Source organism: Myotis yumanensis, unplaced genomic scaffold (genome assembly GCF_028538775.1).
Source record: "Myotis yumanensis isolate MYYU_CA2020_CCGP unplaced genomic scaffold, mMyoYum1.0.hap1 SCAF_3, whole genome shotgun sequence".
Lineage (NCBI taxonomy): Eukaryota > Metazoa > Chordata > Mammalia > Chiroptera > Vespertilionidae > Myotis > Myotis yumanensis.
In genome coordinates this window covers 118,616,083-118,633,986 of record NW_027223754.1, presented here as the reverse complement: position 1 = coordinate 118,633,986, position 17,904 = coordinate 118,616,083, and the positions used below count along the sequence as shown (strand labels likewise).

The 17,904-nt window shown below is 45.4% G+C and overlaps 1 protein-coding gene across 7 annotated transcripts in view; it reads right to left on the bottom strand.

The window, feature by feature from the left end:
* Positions 1-458: 458 nt before the first annotated feature.
* Positions 459-17,904, bottom strand: part of SPATA13 (spermatogenesis associated 13) — a 357,606-nt gene continuing 340,160 nt past the window's right edge. For all 7 annotated transcript variants that reach the window (XM_070409466.1, XM_070409465.1, XM_070409463.1 and 4 more), the window contains 6 exons: positions 17,612-17,791; positions 15,421-15,653; positions 12,027-12,156; positions 9,427-9,799; positions 6,866-6,940; positions 459-5,008 (listed from right to left, as the gene is read on the bottom strand). In XM_070409466.1, the coding sequence (XP_070265567.1) occupies positions 4,833-5,008; positions 6,866-6,940; positions 9,427-9,799; positions 12,027-12,156; positions 15,421-15,653; positions 17,612-17,791 (1,167 nt within the window). In that variant the 3' untranslated portion in view covers positions 459-4,832. The remainder of the gene's footprint in view (positions 5,009-6,865; positions 6,941-9,426; positions 9,800-12,026; positions 12,157-15,420; positions 15,654-17,611; positions 17,792-17,904) is intronic.

Below are 17,904 nucleotides of genomic sequence, written 5' to 3'. Positions count from 1 at the left end.
GAGCTGTAAATTAGAGGAGGAAATTGTTATCTACCCCACCCCTGAGGGTAGGCAGGCCTAGGGCACGAGCAGATCTCCTGGGGAAGGGGCCTGCCTTTGCCTTGGCCAGCAGCAGGGAAATGAAAAGGCAAACACATTCTGTGCATCTACCTCCCACCATCTGTGTAAAAGCTGCCACTACAAAATAGGACTTCTCATTTCGGGTGTTGGCTTTATCAGGCCTGTTCCAGCATTTAGTGACTTTTTCCATTCAAGTGGCCCCTATTTGCTTCCCTCAGAGCTCTTTCTCAGAGTTGTCCATGGTCTGATCCAGCTCATTAGCGGACAAGTTATTACTGAAAAGAAGTCTATCAATACCCAGGCAGGAAATGAGTTATGAATCCCACAAACCCTACTGACATACTCTCTCCATTAAAAAAAAATCCTATTCTAACATGGCAATGCATTGCTAGAACCAGTTTGGTAAATTAAGTTTAATATACAGATACAAAACAACAAATATAGATTCACAGCATTTACAAGAAATCATTCAATAACATTGTAAATACATTTTTCTTTTTTTACAAAAACTTCATTCAACAAAAATACATATCAAGTTACAGCAACCTGTACACATCTTTCAGCTGTCAACAGCCAAGTCATCAGTTTGGAAGGTGTCACAACTTATACAGATAATATCATCTTGACATTGATGAATTAACATGAAAAGGTTACCCAAAGCTTTGCAAAGTAGGTAAGTCAAACATGAATAATGCTAATACTTAAAAAATGACCAATTACGAAATCACAGAATCAATTCAAGTATTTTCTAAATACGAATGTTGATACCTATGGAATAACTAAAGATGATATTGATACATGTGTTGTAGCTCAGTACGTCTGCATCAAATATTTAAGCTTTTTGGTTTTTCAAGATCAGATAGTTTTTACTTATTTTTTTTTCAAAATCTTTTGAATTCCACTTCCACCACATCCATCCAGAGAGCAGCGTTAGCCAGGTGACAATCTAACCAGGAGAGCAGTCTGTAGGTGACGCTTACTGCAGGGACAACTGTTTTTGTCAGTCAGACCTTGTTGATTTGTGTCCCGTAGCCTTGGAAGGACATTTATGCACGCTGCTGGCACTGGCCTGGGAGGGACACATCTGTTTCTCTCCTCAACAATTTCCCCCCCAAACTCCAGGTAATCAAGCTGGTTTTAAGTTGATTTTTATTGAGGAATAACAGCAACTGGGGCACGTAAAGATTTCCAACTGGTAAAATATTGCGTCACATGGCTCAAAAGATTTTACAAAAGAACACGCATGGAGTTAATCTTCATCTAGATTAGGTTTACAAAGACACCACAATATTCAGAACTAGCAGGGAGATGGAAGCGAAATGTTTCCAACTACAAAGTCAGGTCTACCAGGTGAAAAAGATCAGAGCTACCGAAAACAAACTGTGCAGATGGTCCCGTGTAAGTGCTGGCCAGCTGCTGCCACTCCTTTTCCAATTTGCAGGCCAAAGAAGTAGCAAAGAATGCTACTTCTTCAGGGCTTTACAAAAATTCTACTCTGTGAGTCCTTACAGCTACCGCAAGGCTGTGCTAGTTTTAGGCATGATCAACATTGAGAAGGTTGCTCTTGACCCAACTATCTTTCAACAGAGTTAGCAAATTCTGAAATATGAATAATAGTATAAGTAAAATTCATCAGAATTCTATATCATTGTGTGTTTTTTTTTGGGGGGGGGGGCGGTAGTTTCACCATATTATGCAATGTAGGGTTAAAAAGAGAGAAAGACAGAGAGAGTGAGATTCCCAATGAAATTCATACACCCTCCGTATGGAAGACTCTGCTTTTTCTCTACTTTCTGAGTAGAACAATGAGGAAGTTTGGCAAACCAAAATTAGAATACTTGAGCCACCTATTCTTTATAGAACCCAGGATTTGGTAAAACAACTGAAATTGGACATACAAACTTAAAGAAGTCAAGGTCGTTCTAACATTTAAAATCTATTCTGGCAGTTTTCAAAATCACCAGGATCCACCAGAACAGGTATTGATTGATCAGGTGATTCTCACAGGTACAGAGCCGACAGGGCTGCTGTGCCGCATGCCCTGGTGCCCGAGCTTCCTGCTCCTGTTAGGAGGCCTGGAGCAGGAGGTGGGACCAGAGCTAGGGCTCAGCTGGGAAACAAACCAGGACTCGTCACAGAATTTAAAGCATTTCTTCATTGCTCATTAATAAACATTAGTAAATGGAAGCCCTCTGAGTGGTTCTTTACTTGCTGAATCCTCATTGAAAATATAACCTAAGCAAATAACTCTTTGCTTCTTTAACATAATTCTTTAATATTTTAACACATGCGTGCGCACACACACACACACACCACAACCAGCTGTTTAAAATTGCTGTGTATATGAACAATTTTTTTAGCACAGAGACCCCTACAGTTATTCTGTAAGGGATCCAGGAAAAGCATATTTAGTATAGTTTATAAAATATATAATTTTTGTTAATAAAAATGTCAGTTGTATAAACACAACTAAAATTGAGACATGTATTCAAAAATGAAGCACACATGCACACACATGCTCATGCATGCAGTCACAGCCCCTCCTGAGACGCTACCTCACAAACGCAGCCTCACAAACGCAGCTTCTATCCTGGGACACTCCCTATGAAGGTCCCAGGAAGTGGCCCAGGGATGTTGGCCATGGGGCAGCACCACCTTCCAGCAATACTGCCTAGAAGTGAGCACACGGAGGTGCAGAGCAGGCTCAAGAACAGGGAACATTTTGCTTAGCATACTAGTAATACTCTCTAGGCCCATCCATGCTGTTGCAAATAGTTAAGAGTTCTTTCTTTTTTTATAGCTTCATAGTATTCCATTGTGTAAATGTATACTAAGCAAAATAAGCCAGTCAGAGAAAGATAAGTATCACACGATCTCACTCATATGTGGAATCTAATGAACAAAATAAACTGATGAACAAAATAGATCCAGAGACATAGAAGCATGGAAGCAACTGTCGAACCTCAGAAGGAAGGCGGGGGAGGGTGCGTGGGTGGTTAAGAGGTCAACGGAAGACCTTGTATGCACAAATGCATAACCCATGGACACAGACAATAGGGTGGTGAAGGCCTGGGGTGGGGGGGGTGGGGGTCAATGGGGTAAAAAGGGGACATATGTAATACTTTCAACAATAAAGATTTAAAAAAAAATAAAATAAAACATAGCTAATAAAAGATTTAAAAAAAGAACCGATAAGATTTTCTGACAAACTTTCACATAATGCTGCTCTAAGCCTCACCGAGAGGTCCAAGATTGCCTCTTCTTGTTGCAGGTCATCATCTCCTTCCGGAAGAGCTCTGGGTGTGTGTGTGTGGGAGCGGGGGGGGGGGGGTTGGCAGGGGGGAGGGTGTGGAGGAGCCACACACCCAGAGACTCAGACTACACCTCTGTCATTGACAGTACAGGTTTGTTTATTCTTAAGCATGGGCCTAGTAGAAAAAAGAACGTTCCAAGAGTAGCATACAAAAAGGAGATTTTCAAATAGAAAAACACAAACTGAGTCATACAATACCCTCCCCCATCCAGTGCACTAAGTAAATTACAATGGCATCTCTGTTGCAGAGCCTGTCTTCTCCAGACACATTTTAAAGTTATTTTCATCAAAAAATACAATATAGACAAAGACTAGGAGAAAACTGCTGACAGGTACCAGCCCATGTGGCCCTCGTTAAAGGACAGCTGCTATCTCTGCGTCTAGATAGATTCTGTTAAGGCCCCTTTTGTAAAGAGGGAATCTTCAGGAACCCGCTGACATGCTAATAATGGCACGGTTAGCACTACTGTTTGGGTTAGTGCAACCAAGTGGGCTCCGCGTGGAGCTGATGGACTTGCTTTGAAGCTCAAGCTTTCTCAGGGGACGTAAATGTCATTATAGCTTTATTGGTGAAGGTGCCAGGAACAACTGAATGAGAAATCCTTTCAATCAGTGCATTTGCATATTCACTTTATCGTGAAACTAAAGTGAATGGGTTTTTATATTGCAAACGGATGTGTTTGAATAGTTTTCAGATTATGAACCAGCAGACAGGGTTCTGCTCGTGGAGTTACAGTATGAGCGTGGGCAGGAGAGTACCTGACTAGAGAAGGATCTATCTGGCGCCATCAGCCGGCCACAGGATTTCCCCGCCTCCCTCCCTCCCTGGAAAGCAGCCTCACCCTAGGAGGCTGAAGTTACTGCACTGCAGACCTCCCTGCTTTTAGACAGGCTCCTCCTGCCTCCCTCCAGCCTGTGTGGGGAGGAGCCTGCAAGATGAAGCCTGCTAATGATCATGTGGCCACTGTGTGGGTTCAGATGACACCAGGGAACAGGTCTGGCTAAGTCCCCTAACACTAAGGAAGAGAGGAACGGCTTACTCGTGCCAGTGATGTCCCAACCCCTGGACGACCATTCCCTTCAAACCGAATGCAAAAGCCCCGAGCCATCCTGTCCTTCCTCGCAGCACCTGGACTTGGGCTGCAGCACTGGCTCTCCTCACCAGCGAGGCTAGCAGGCTCACTGCTCAGCACTCACTTCAGAGCACGTCACCAGTTCCTCAGTGCCGGCCGCCTCGGCACAACCACAGAAGGCTCCTGTGTATCGGGGAGCATCATCACCTTCTCCCCCTTCCAAGCAGGCAGCTGCATCTGTGAGACTGAAGGCGAGTCCAGGTCCTTCTCTTCTTTATTCAGCCCCAAAGAAGAGCACTGGGTCCAATAGACTGTCCTTGGACTGAGCACAGAAGGAACAAAAAGGTCCTCTTCACGGCCACAGGCCGAGGTGCGCCCTCCCGCTTTCATTTCTTGAAAGGGGTGAGTTTGTTGAAGGTGTGCCAGAACAGCGAAGGCTTCCGCTTGGGTTCTGCCAGGGCGAACACCTGCTGCTGAGGGACGCTGGTGGGCACCGTGACGTGGCGCTGGTGCATGGGGTGCAAGCTCTGGTGTGGTGGGGCCACGGGGCATCCGTTATAGCCTGACTCAAGAGAGAAGAAAGGAGACACATGGAACGAGAGTCACTTAATAACCAAAAAGGAAAGAAAAGTGCCAAGACTTCAAGTTCTTAGCTGATTCGCAATTCACATTCACCGAAAGTACATCTGACAGCTATCGTAACACATTTAGCCCATGCTGTGTGTGGAGATGGGACATAGTTTATCTCACTGAATCCTCACAAAAAATCCTCCCAAGAAGGTACCATTACAGACAGGAATGTGGCTGCGAAGAACACGGAAACCAGAGAGGTTATGTGAATCTATAGTCACATGGCAGTAAGTGGCAAGATTAGAACTAGACGGCTGTTTGGGATGAGAAGCAATGCCACACTGCTCGGCCCAGAGCCTAGCCTATCACGTCTGAGCTGTAAGTATTCGGGAAATCAGTGGACTTTCCTGTGCTTCAGTTCCCTGAATCTAAAGCAGAGATACCAGTGCCTACTGGGGAATGAGAATCAAACGAGTTAATAGAAGTAATGTGCCTAGGATAGTGACCCAGATACCTCATCAGTTTAATCAAAACTGCTTTATTAAAGTTGATATTTTAAATTTGTGCAGAGGTCATTAAAAAGGCGTATTAAAATTAGCTACAAGACCACACAGTACCTGTGAAAGTCAGCATGATAAGAGGAAAGAGTGTAGGTTTTGGAAGGAGCCAGGACCTCAGTTCAGTATCCATCCCTGCCTCTGGCTTGCCACAGGCTTTCCCTATCTCCCAGGATGACACGGAGGATGAAGTGAGGTAACTCATGAAAAGTGCCTGGCAGGTGATCATCAGTTGCATTTTCGGGGGCCTCACTGCTAAGCTAGTGACTCTTGGAAGACACAGAAATGAATAAGTTCTAATAAATTGATATTTATCGGTCACTAGACATTAAAGTGAAGATGTAAAAAAGAATACGGTGCGTTTTTCTGCCTTGAACATGTTTGTAACATAGGGGGGAAATTCTGCATTTGAGTGGTGGGAGCAGGAAAATGTTGAGTGTTATTTTGGCAATGAATTCGTCTTGGTGCAGCAGTTGATGGCTTATCACAGTCCTAGGCTGAACTGATCCTTCTTTCTGCATTTTCAGTTAGGAAAATACTGAGCAGGATAAATGTCATAGGGTAATCCCTCTTGGAGTCAATCTGAATTAAGTTTATAAAATATAACATTTTTGGAATAAAGATCTTCAGTGTTTCTGTTGGGCTAGAATATTAGTATTACCTACTCGAAGAAACTCTGCCTGCACATCGGAACCCGGGTGTGTGTGTGTGTGTGTGTGTGTGACCTGGGCGTTGGTATTTTTAAACAGCTGCCCGGTCATTCTGAGGTGCTTGCAGGGTAGAGAATAAGCTCTAAATAAGCAAGTCTGTCTTGTTTTTCCTTAGCTCACTGCGTGATGTACTGAACTTTCAGATCTTCTTACTTGAACTAAAATGTAGTCCGCCGGGACATGCCGTCGGGGTTGGAGATTCCTCCTCACATGTCCCAAAGATTCAAGAGTGGCTGACCTGCCTCAGACTAAGGAATGCTGACCTGGCCATACCATCACCCCTCAGCGGGGGGCCCAGAGGGGTTGTGGGCAGCAGAGGGAGGTCTGGGAGCTCTTCGCTACCAATTCAATACACCTTTTATAGACTCATATGCAAATGTAAGCAAAAAAAAAAAGGAAGTACATTCAAAATCAAATGCTCATTATGGTAAAACTGCCCGTTATCTTGGATCTATAATTTGAGTTTCATCCGCACTCCTCTCCTTCATTCAGAGTTGGTCATGTGCTAACTCTGAGCCTTCCCCCAATTTGAATCCCAATGCTGAAACACATTACAGAGAGGGAGGCTTCTGCAGAACTTACCTTTTGACTTTCCATGCCCTGCCTTCTGAGCATTTAACATGGCAAGTTTCTTTTGATTTTCGGAAATTTCCATTCCTGTATTTAGAAACAAAGGTAATACGTATTCAAAACAAGTGAAAACATTTTAGATTAAAACTTGCACTGTAACCCATGTTACCCTGAGCTATTCATCATAACCTGAAGCAAAGAACCTTGATCCTTGAGGAACTAGAAGAAGTCGAAAGACTGGATAAGAGAAGAAAGGAGCCAGGACTGTCACTAGGACACCGGAAAGACTGAAATGGGGTGCTGTGGGAGGGATGCACAGACTACCTGTGCAAACCCAGATGTGTCACACAGTCACCCTATTAGCCCCCTAAAGGATAAGGCTCTGGGAGGAAAGGATGAATCAAAGGGCCGCAGGTCTGCTCACTCACTGTGAAAGCTGAGTGAGTTCTGATTGTCCCCTAAACAAAGGTATCATCTGAGTAATGGGAACTAAATTTTGTACCCCAACCGTAGAGAGCATGAGGAGAGAGGCAAGGACAGAGGCAGAGGCGGCCACAGCTGCTGGACTGGCCCTGCCCTGGGGGAGGCCTCCGCCTGGAGGAAGGGGAACTGGGCTCTGCACTCTGCTGCCTGGGGTTACTCGTCAGGGCTCGTCCTCCACCTTCGAACACGCTGCTCCCTATGCCCTGACTCCTCGACATGCTCAACATCTGTCCCTAATGAGTCATGAGGTCTCCTTCAGGCTCCACACACTGGCCCCCTGGCTTCTTCAGCTCTGAGGCCTACTCTAGTCTTGCCTTATTCCCACCCTCCATGCCCCGCCTGTTCAATGGCACAATCTCTAGGATCGACCTGTACCAGTGATGGCGAACCTTTTGAGCTCGGCGTGTCAGCATTTTGAAAACCCTAACTTAACTCTGGTGCCGTGTCACATATAGAAACTTTTTGATATTTGCAACCATAGTAAAACAAAGACTTACATTTTTGATATTTATTGTATATATTTAAATGCCATTTAACAAAGAAAAATCAACCAAAAAAATGAGTTCGCATGTCACCTCTGACACGCATGTCATAGGTTTGCCATCACTGACCTACACGCAATATACTGGGCACCTAGGCTGACGGAATATACCAGGCAAGGGCCTGGGTCAGTCCCATTTTTGTCCACTCTCACCCAGATCACAGATTTAATGGCTCCAGGAGTGCCGCATGGACACACTCCTTCATCCTGTATTCATTCATTCATTCATTCATTCATTCATTCCTGTCTCTCTTTTGAGCACCAGCAATAGGGAAGTGCTGAACTGCAAAGGTACAACATCAGGTCCCTCCTTGCTTCTCCTGCCAAAGGGCAGAATTGAGAAGTATTTAGAATGCCTTGTACCATTTGGTTCAATCTGAGGAAAAACCAAAACACTCCAACTTACAAATGATTTCAGGGTCTGCACTAGACAACGGTACATGGCAGGTAAGATTAGCATTTTGTGGCTCTCTCAGTTTGCATTTGAATATATGTGACCTTCAACTATCTGAAGAATTCTCGGCATGATGGGGTGATGAGCCTTATTCCAATGAGGCCTGAAAGTCAAAAGCTGCACCATTATATGGAAGTGGCTGGGAATCAGCTTTCCTCTGGGAATAAATACAGGACACTTCCACTTATCGGAAGGGGCCACCTACAGCAGTGAGCTCTGTGTCATTAGAGGTTGAGGAACAGGCCAGTGCTCAGCTATTAGAGTGTTTCAGAGGAGATTCCTGCTTCTGATGGTGAGTCAGCCTGGCTGAGCTGTAAAGCCCTTTCTACTCTAATACCAGTATATGATCCCACAAAACCTCCTATGGTGAGAGCAACATTTGTGGCCCAGCCTGAGCCAGTGCTGGTGACACACACTATGGGGAGGGCCAACGGAGCACCGGCTGGTTTTGTTCTGGCTTTCCTCATGGCGGTGGGCGGGGAAGAAAGAGGGGGAGGGCCTTCTCCATCCTGCACCACAGCCTTGGGGGTCTGGGCCCAGGAAGGCTGTAGAGAGGGGGATCCTTCATCCCACCTCATCTCTAGGGCCCACAGTCCCTGTGGCATCCTGACTTCCCTTCAACAGTTTGTACTCAAAACCCTCCTGTGCCAGGGAGGCACTGGAGCCCGGCTGAGACTGTGCCCCACCGTAAACACCAGGCTGGAGGGTTTGTCCCACAGGCCAGTGAATACCTGGAGGGGAGCAGCAGTGTGAAGAAGACAGTGGTCCTGCATATGGAGAGACATGGCCTTTACTGCAGTACAGGGCCTTAAGCCTCGATTTTTTCATTTGTAAAATGTGTACAGCAATAGTATCCACGTTTTGAAACTAAATGAGATGCTCTCTGTAAATGTGTAGTAGAGCATCTGGCACGTAAATGTTGCCTGTGGTAATTACATCTGCCATAGCCTGTCTTGTAAGCAAATTTAGAAATGTTTAGAATTTGCAAATCCCTTTCTTTTCCCACGGGTGGGAGTTAACTCTGTGGGAGAGGGCTGGGGAATGAGGTTAGAAAGCAGAGGCCAACAAAACCCCGTGGCGCTGAGCGCTGCTCACCCATTTCCCGGTCCTCCTGCACCCGTCTCCTCTCATCCGCACAAGCCTGCAGCCACCTCGCCTTGTCTTCCTGTTTCTTGGCACAAAACAGATGAGCCTCGTCAGTGGTTTTGCTGACGAGCTTGAAGGCGTTTTTCACGCTGAGGTTCCAGTCCTTGTCCCGCCCGTCCTCTAGGTCCACGAGCTCCATGTCATCCATGTCCATGCGGCCCCTGTAATAGAGCATGTCCCTGCGCAGCAGGTCCTTCTTGCAGGACACGAGCTGGTGGTCAAACAGAAAGAATGTCCGCTGCTGGCTCTTGCCTTGCTTAGTGATTCTGGTCAGCTCCCCAGAATGGATCAGTTCTGAACTTCGGTCTAAAATGTCCTGTCCCTGGAGGATGAAAACACACTGTGAGACCTTCCAATTCTTACCTCCAGGTGCCAGGAACCCTGACCCAGAAGCCTCCCCAGATCTGCCAGGTGCCCAAGGCCCACTCACAGGTAGCCAAGCCTCAGAGGCCATTTGAAACCTCGGTTTATTAGTCTTCTTGCGTGTGAAGGTTCTTTTATTTCCTACTAAATGGGAAAATGTTACAGGGCCTCTGTTATCTGAGGTGACTTCCTTATCAGAAAGAGCAGTGAAGATCCTGCTGGGCTAACGAGTCCGATCAAGGTCTGATATGGCAGCTGACCACGGCCAATCCTTGGAGAACGAGGACCACAGGTAGGTTTGGGCAGGTGGGACAAACCACAGATGCTCTGGCTTTAGTCAGGCCTATGGCAGCTGCCTGGACTAACGGGTTTAGGATCTTTGGAAACCAAAGGCCAGGTGGCAAGTTACCAGCAAGATAACTGAACAACTTCTGACAATAAATTATCTCCTCAGTGTCAGAGTCCAAGAACGGAAGGAAAACCACACTTTCATCATATTTAGGTTTGGGTCTAATTCAATGGAACTTTATGGTATTTAGCACGACATTGGCTTTCAATTTTACAAATTGAAGATTTTATTCTCCTTTAATCTCAGTCATACACAACATTGTTTTTGTAGGCAAAAGCTCTTGACTCCGAAATACCTCTTCTATTTATCTGCCTGAAGCAATTCTGTGCCCTAGATTCTTCACTTACAAAATAAGAGAGTTAGACTCGGTGATCTCTGAGGGCCTGTCCAGATTCCAGAAGTCTATAAGGCCTTGAAATACAAGTATTTCATTCCACCTTTTATCACTATTACCTACTTTAGTTAAAAACCTAACTTCTCAGCCCAAACTTTCACAAGCCTTTGGGAAAGTGAGTTTTGACCAATTAGTTTGATATAGGATGAATCTTGCTTGTTCTAAAAACAATATGAATAGCACCAATTTATCAATCTTAAGAATGGCCACAGAGACTAGTGGTTAGCAGCATGGACCCTGACGCCAGGCTGCCTGCCTGGGTTTGAATCCAGCTTGGCCACTTCCTAGCTCTGTGGCCATGACAGGCCACTTAACCGTTATGTGCTTTAGCTTCCCCATATGTTAAACGGGTGTGATATTTCCTACTTCATTGGACTGTTGAGAGGATTAAAATGAGTTAATACATATAAATGGCTTAAACCAGTGCTAGGCAAGTGGTAAACACAATACAGGTACTACTATTGTCATCATTCCTGTTTTTAGAAATAAGTGTGCGCGCGCATGCTGGACCATGACTACAGGCTGTATTCGGCACTGCATTTGCGCTGTCTTATATAACCCTCACAACAGCCCTACGAGGTAGGAAATAGTTTCCTCTCCGTCTCTCAGATGAAAACAGTGATCATGCCCAGGCCACAGGGGATTCACACACAGGCAGGGTGGCTGCACAGTCCATACTCTCACCAACTGCAATTTATATTTTAAATCTTCTCCAGCTGCTTCATGAAGCTCATGCTCTAGCAGGAGAGAAGGCAATAAATTTTAATTACAGACACTCCTAAGAGTGTTTCTTGGTGGAGGTAAAAGGTAAAGTAGTTGACTTCAATTCAATTATATGCCTCAAAGTATATACAGGTATCCCCTGCTTCTTGAAAGTTCTCTTTATACTACTTTACTTTTACTAAAGACCTACATTAGTACCTGTTTCTGCTAATGGAAAGAAATCCAAAGAGAATTTTCATTTTTTCCAAAAAAGGGGGGAAGCAATAATAGCGTTCAGTGTTGGTTCTGCAGGGAGCCATTACAGAGGCAGCGGCACTGGAGTGTCGAGTGTCAGGCTTGGCCCCAGGAAGCTTCTTCCCTGGAACCACACCCTGCATCGCAGGTCCAGTGTGAGCCCAGCTGCGTCTGTGAGCATCTGTGCAGTGAAAGCTGTGAGCCAGGACCCAGATGTCATGGACAGGCCTTTTCTCGGTTTATTTTGTGAATCTGCTAGCAAGATGTGTCCTGAGGTGTTGGTCTTTGGCTTTGCACCATTTCAGCGTATGAACATTTCATAGGAACGTGCTAATTCCAGACAGCAAGGGAACCCTGTGTACCATTAAGCCATGAGTATAAAGTATCAATCATAAGACATCAAAGTCTGTCATTAAACTAGACCAAAGGTAGGGGAGGGTGTGAGTGGTGATGCATGATGTGGGGTGGGGGGTGGTATCCACTCACCTCCCAGCCTACGATGGATACTTGCCAACGCGCTATCTTGTCTATACTCTCCAGCTTGCGTTTGCGCTCATTGATCAAACAGGCTACGTTTTTCATGGCCTCGTAGGCTGCCTTTATATTGTTGTAATCACTGAAAAGTGAGAGGTGAATTTTAACCATATGACAGGCTACTCAACAAAATAATACACTCCTTCCCCAATTTGTATACTAATAGTCTAGACAACATGGCATTTAAACAATAGCCATTGTTCCCTTTTTCTTGTTCCTCCATGAATAGGCTGTAGTCTGCATAGGTTAAGGGAGCTGACCAATGCAATCCAGAATTCTTTGAATAAGAATGTTGTCCTCATTTCCCAGAAATTACCATGAATGCCACAAGAAATGTCTTAATCACTGTGACAATGAATGATTTTCATTAATAAAGAAAGGGCAGTCTGTGATTGCTCTGGTTCTGATATAGCAAGTTGGCTATAGAAAGTACTATAATATAATCACTAACCATTTTCAAGAGTAATAATTTGCTCTGAGTTCCATCTTTCAAGGTGTTCAGGAAAGGACACCAGAGAACACAGCCACAGAAGGTTGACCTAATGAGTCATGTAAACACCAATGTGGCATTTACTTCATCAACAGATCTTCATTTCTGGTGCTTTCCATAGGCTACAGTCAAATCAAACTAACTGCTGCCCCACCAGGCTCCTGCTCCCAGGGCCTCTAAACTATAGGTAATAAAAGAACTAAAACTGGAGTTCTAATCTGCACACAGGCTAAGCGATGTCCACTATTGGAAACTTTCACATCCAAGTTTTGCTCAGTTAGTAACGGGAATATGTAAGTCAATCGTCCAGTGGATGAGCTGGATTTTTTACTTTCTAGCACTTTCCTTGTCTTATAGGGCAGACAGAGCCTATGGACTCAGTGGGACTGAATTAGAGTTTTCCTGCAAAGCCCAGAGAAAAGCCTTGGAAGCAGGTTCTATTGTTTATTTACCAAACACAAGGAAATGCAGCTCCCAGGAAGTCTCTGGCCATCTGCCCAGAAGGCAGACCGGCTGTCTCAGACAGGCGATTCACATGGCAGCAGAGGAAGAAGAGAAATGATTCAAGGGGCTGCCAAAATCCTGGAGCGTAGTGCCCAGAGAGCTCTCCAGCAAGGAAGAAAGTGGGCAAGATAATTGTTTTCTTCTGCAAGTTTTTATTTTATATATATAATTTCAGAAAAAAAACAACCAAAAAAGAGTGTAATTAAAAAAAAAATGGGCTTTATGTCATTTTCTTTAAAATGATTTTTTAAAAAAATACAGATCAAATCTGCAATTTCCTTATATTGAAAATTAACCGCTGAAAGGTGATGTGTGAACTTCTGGCCACAGCTTTCCCGTCTTGGGATCTAATCTGCTTGCCTGGGTCTTTCAAGATGTCTTTGCTTCTTATTTATTATTTTCTTTAGTTTCTCATCTTGATGCATTTTTATTCTTTTTTAAAATTTTCTTCAAATTTGTGATTCTGTTGACTTTATTTTCTTTCCAAACTTTTCTGATTTTTCCATCAAAAAGAGAAAATACACAGCTCTTTCACCTGTTTCAATACGCTCCCTTCTCTTAGCTTGGTAGTCCTAACTCTTTAAATACTCATATCTAGGATTAATTGTCCAGTGACCAGTGGCCGGGCAAAGAATGATCTATTCTGGGCACGCTGCAGGGCCAGGCACTGCCCTGGAGAATGTGATGCTTTCCGAACAAAGGTTGTTAGAACCCAAACAGTTGTGGTTTGCTCCAGCAGATTTCCTCACCATCCTTCCCCCCGCCCCTTTCCACTAGAACCCTTCCAGGCTGTCCCCTCCAGGGCTGCGGGTGCAGTGAAAGCTGTGTGCCGGTGACACAGGTGTCACGGACAGGTGTGACTCTGGTCTGGAACAGTAAGCTGTATCCTAAAACCTTGCCTGCAATGGTTGTGTCCCCACTGGCATTTCAGCTCTGCCCTGGTGAGAACATAAGCAATGACCCAACTGCTGCCACCTAAAGGCACCAAATAGGCGGGTGGTGCTGTGGTGACATGGTCATGGAAAATGGATGTGCCCATTCCACTACCGAATGGGTGACAGCGTACACATAAGCACAGCAAGATTACACCTTATTTTGTGCATGCAGGAAAATGTTGAGTTGCTAGTAAGTAAGCAATGGAGAACTTTTGGCTCCCCCAGAACTTAGGCACAAAGTAAGTCCCAAGGGAAGATGGAGCAGGCAGCCAATCACGTGAAACCCTGTGCTGAAAGGACAGGAAATGGGGTGGAAGGAATCTGGAGACAGAGCAGGCACCCGGGTTGGGCCAGAAAGGACTGAGCCAACCAGGACCTTGGTGAAATGTGCCTCCCAAGTGGACCCCACACGCTACTCTAGGCCTTGAGATTTCCTACTTTTTTATAGCTCAAATTTTTCTATGTCCTCAACCCCTTCTACAGAGTAACATTTTGTTGGCAGTAAATAACACTGCTCTAAGGGTGAGTTAATGGGAAGCAACTAAAGGAGTACAGGAGAGAAAAGAAACATTTCTTATACTGTATTCAATTGGTCTATTTCTCTTTAAAAATTGTTTTTATTAACGAGTGAGTAGCTATAAAAGAGTATTTATAAAATATATGCCAATGATAGGACCAACAACACAATAAAAATCCCTATGTGCACAGAATACAGTGTAAGAAATACTATTTTTTTAAAAATTGATTTAGAGAAAGAGCGGAAGTGGGTGGGGAGGGAGAGGAAGAGAGGGAAAAGGGGGAGAGAGAGAGAGAGAGAGAGAGGGAGGAAGAGAAAGAGAGAAAAATCGATTTGTTGTTCTACTTATTTATACATTCATTGGTGATTCTTGTATGTGTCCTGACTGGGGATTGAACCTGCAACCCTGGCATATCGGGACGATGTTCTAACCAACTGAACTACCCAGCCAGGGCCCAAATAATTTATTATTATTTTTTTGGCAGACTGTTAAAACCATAAACCATATATATCTTTTTTTTTTAAATGTTTTTACTGATTTCAGAGAGAGAGAGATGAAGGGAGAGGGAGAGACAGAGAGAGAAACATCGATTGGCTACCTCCCGCACACACCCTACTGGAGACATAGCCCGCAACCTGGGTATGTACCCTGACTGGGAATTGAACTAGTGACCTTTTGGTATAAGGGACAGTGCTGACTAACTAAGCCACACCAGACAGGGCTATTTTTTAATATCTCTAGGAATGGATATTCTGGAGCCTCAATAACCCTATCTTAGAAGAAACGAAAGTGACAAGTCTGACATGTGAGCCCTCTGTCCCTGCCATCCTGGGAAGCTCGGGAGAGCTGAAGGCCTCAGCACATGGTGGAGAGACGGGCGTTGCCCGGTGGCCTCTCACCTGTGCTCCTGCGTGGTGTACTTGAGCAGCTCGGCCAGCTGCAGGGGGTACTTGCAGATCTTCTGCACGGGTGTGAGCAGGAAGCCGTCAATGGCGATGTCGATCATCTGCTGCAGCAGGCGGCAGGCCTCGAAGAAGTGCCGGTACCTGCTCTGCTTCATCAGGCCGGACAGCTCCGTGCAGGCCCCCGGGTGGTTGTTACAGTACTCGGAATAGATAGCGAAGCCCTCTTGCTGGGAAGGGGAAAGCACAGCGTCATCAGGCTATGGGGGCTGTGGGCTGAGACAAGGACAATCCTGTGGGAGGGGGCATCCCTGGGAGGAGGGAGAGGTGCCCCAAGTCCTTCGGCAGCGTTTTTCCCACCTGGGCAAGAAGCCAAAATCTTCTCTGTGGTAAGGGGCCATTTGCAGACTCTCCAGAGGGTTCTTATCTCTTGGGGGTGCAGGGAGAGGCTGTTCTAGGACTCAGAGCCCTGGTCCCCTTCCAGGAAACCTCCCACAGACCCTGACAGGGTGAGTCATAGGTGCACTGGGCTTCCCCCGAGCACAGCGCCCTCTACTGTCACCCTCCTCACCCCAGCTCTGATCTAAGAGAAGGTGCTGTTCTTATGCCCAACTCGCTCCCTCCTCATCCTCTTTATTTTCCCTTTAAACTCCTTGACCAAGAGGTGAGGATTCAAAGCTACCACCTTCTCATTGCGATATTCCCCCACTTGGCTCCCACACACGTTGCCCACCCACCTCTAAGGCAAGCCCTTTGCTCACTTCCTTTCTCCCTGGGTCACTTCCAGGCTGCAGGCATCCTGCCGGCTTCTCCATGATGCCTGCCCTTCCCCTGGACTCTGCAGAGCTGCTTGGCGCCCTCCACCCTCCCTCCCTGCACACTCCCAGGAGCAGGCTTGCTGGCTCAGTTCTTGGGCCTCTGCTCCCCACTCCAGGTGTCTCCTCACCACTGCCAGGCTTCACGGTCACAAACATCGACCTGCCCAGAGCAGGTTCCTTTCCGGCCATCTCCACTCCAACGTTTATACACAGGCGTGCTCAAACGCAACACCCACAACCAAACTCCTGCTGCCCTACAAGGCAGGCTTTCCTAACCCACCTGTTCGTTCTTTCTGACTCAAAACCCTGCGCATGGTTCTGACTGCTGCTTTTCTTTGTTACCTATGACCAGTCTTGTCAGTTTGTCCTCAATGAGTCTGTCTTTGTGTTTCCTGCCATCACCTTGCCCAGGCCCAGAAGCAGCAACCCCCTCTGGTCCTTAGCTGAACTCTCCTGTTTCCAGGCGAGATCCACCCACTGAGGCTTCTTCCCGCTCGGGTACTACCGCCTCTGCAGCCTGCCCTTCGGTGACTCAGAAGCTTCTCTTAACCTCCATGGACCTTCTACTCTGGCCAAACAGGTGTTTTACAAAGTCCCATACAGGCCCAGTGCTCTCATGGGCTCAACCTTCCCATGTGCATTATCCCCACAGCATTATTTTCAGCTATTTGAAAGCAACCACCTCGGGTACCTGCCCCACACCACTGCCTCTATGAAGCTGCTGGCCCCGGACCAGCCTGTGCTGCAAGGAGGTGGTGGTGGTTGTCATTGCTGTTGTTATTACTATTATTGGGCCCTGGCCATTTTGGCTGGGAATAGAATCTTCTTTTGGAATTTTTTGGTATTAAATAGTGGCAGTCAGTCATCAGCTATATGATCAGCTCATGCCATCACCGCAAGACTGGCCTGCGCATTTACACTGGTCACAGGCCTGGGTCCCAGAGCCACAGGCCTCAGTCTGTCTTCCCATCTGCCACTTACTAGTGTGTGACCCTGGGTCAGTTACCCTATGGGCTTCAGATTCCTCATCTGTAAAATGAGGACAATAATATACCTACCTCACAGCAGCATAGGAGCTAATATAAGAAGATCCTGAAAACAGTGCTTAACATATAATAGTCAATTAACAGGTCTTATTAAAAATTACTCCAAACTGCATAAAAGTGGGAAGATTAAAAAAAATGGACTTAGTATATTTAGCTAAAGATTAACCATATAAACTAAGCAACTTACTTTACAAGTGACATCTCCATTCTATGGGCAATTAATCTAGCAAACAAAGAAACAAAAAGGACTCCTATTTTTAATGAAGAAACATTGCAAAATTATTTAACCAGATGTTATTAATAAAGAAGTAACAGGTGACGTACATGTTGAAGAAAGCAGGATCCTATTTCACTTAAATGAGGCTCATCTTTATTGTACTGTTTCTCAAGGTCTTTCAGGAACTTTCTTTGGAATTTATAAATATCTTCTATGTTTCCAAAAATGGTGGCTAGCTGTGCAACAGTGAACATTCCCGTGTGCTTGCGACACTGTCGAATATAGCCCTGCAAAAGGGAACATATGCTTTTAAAAACGAATTTGGAAATTCATAGAATTTATTTCTCTGAATAATACAGTGTTTTGCATCCAAAGCCATTGTCTTGGAGCAGATTTTAAT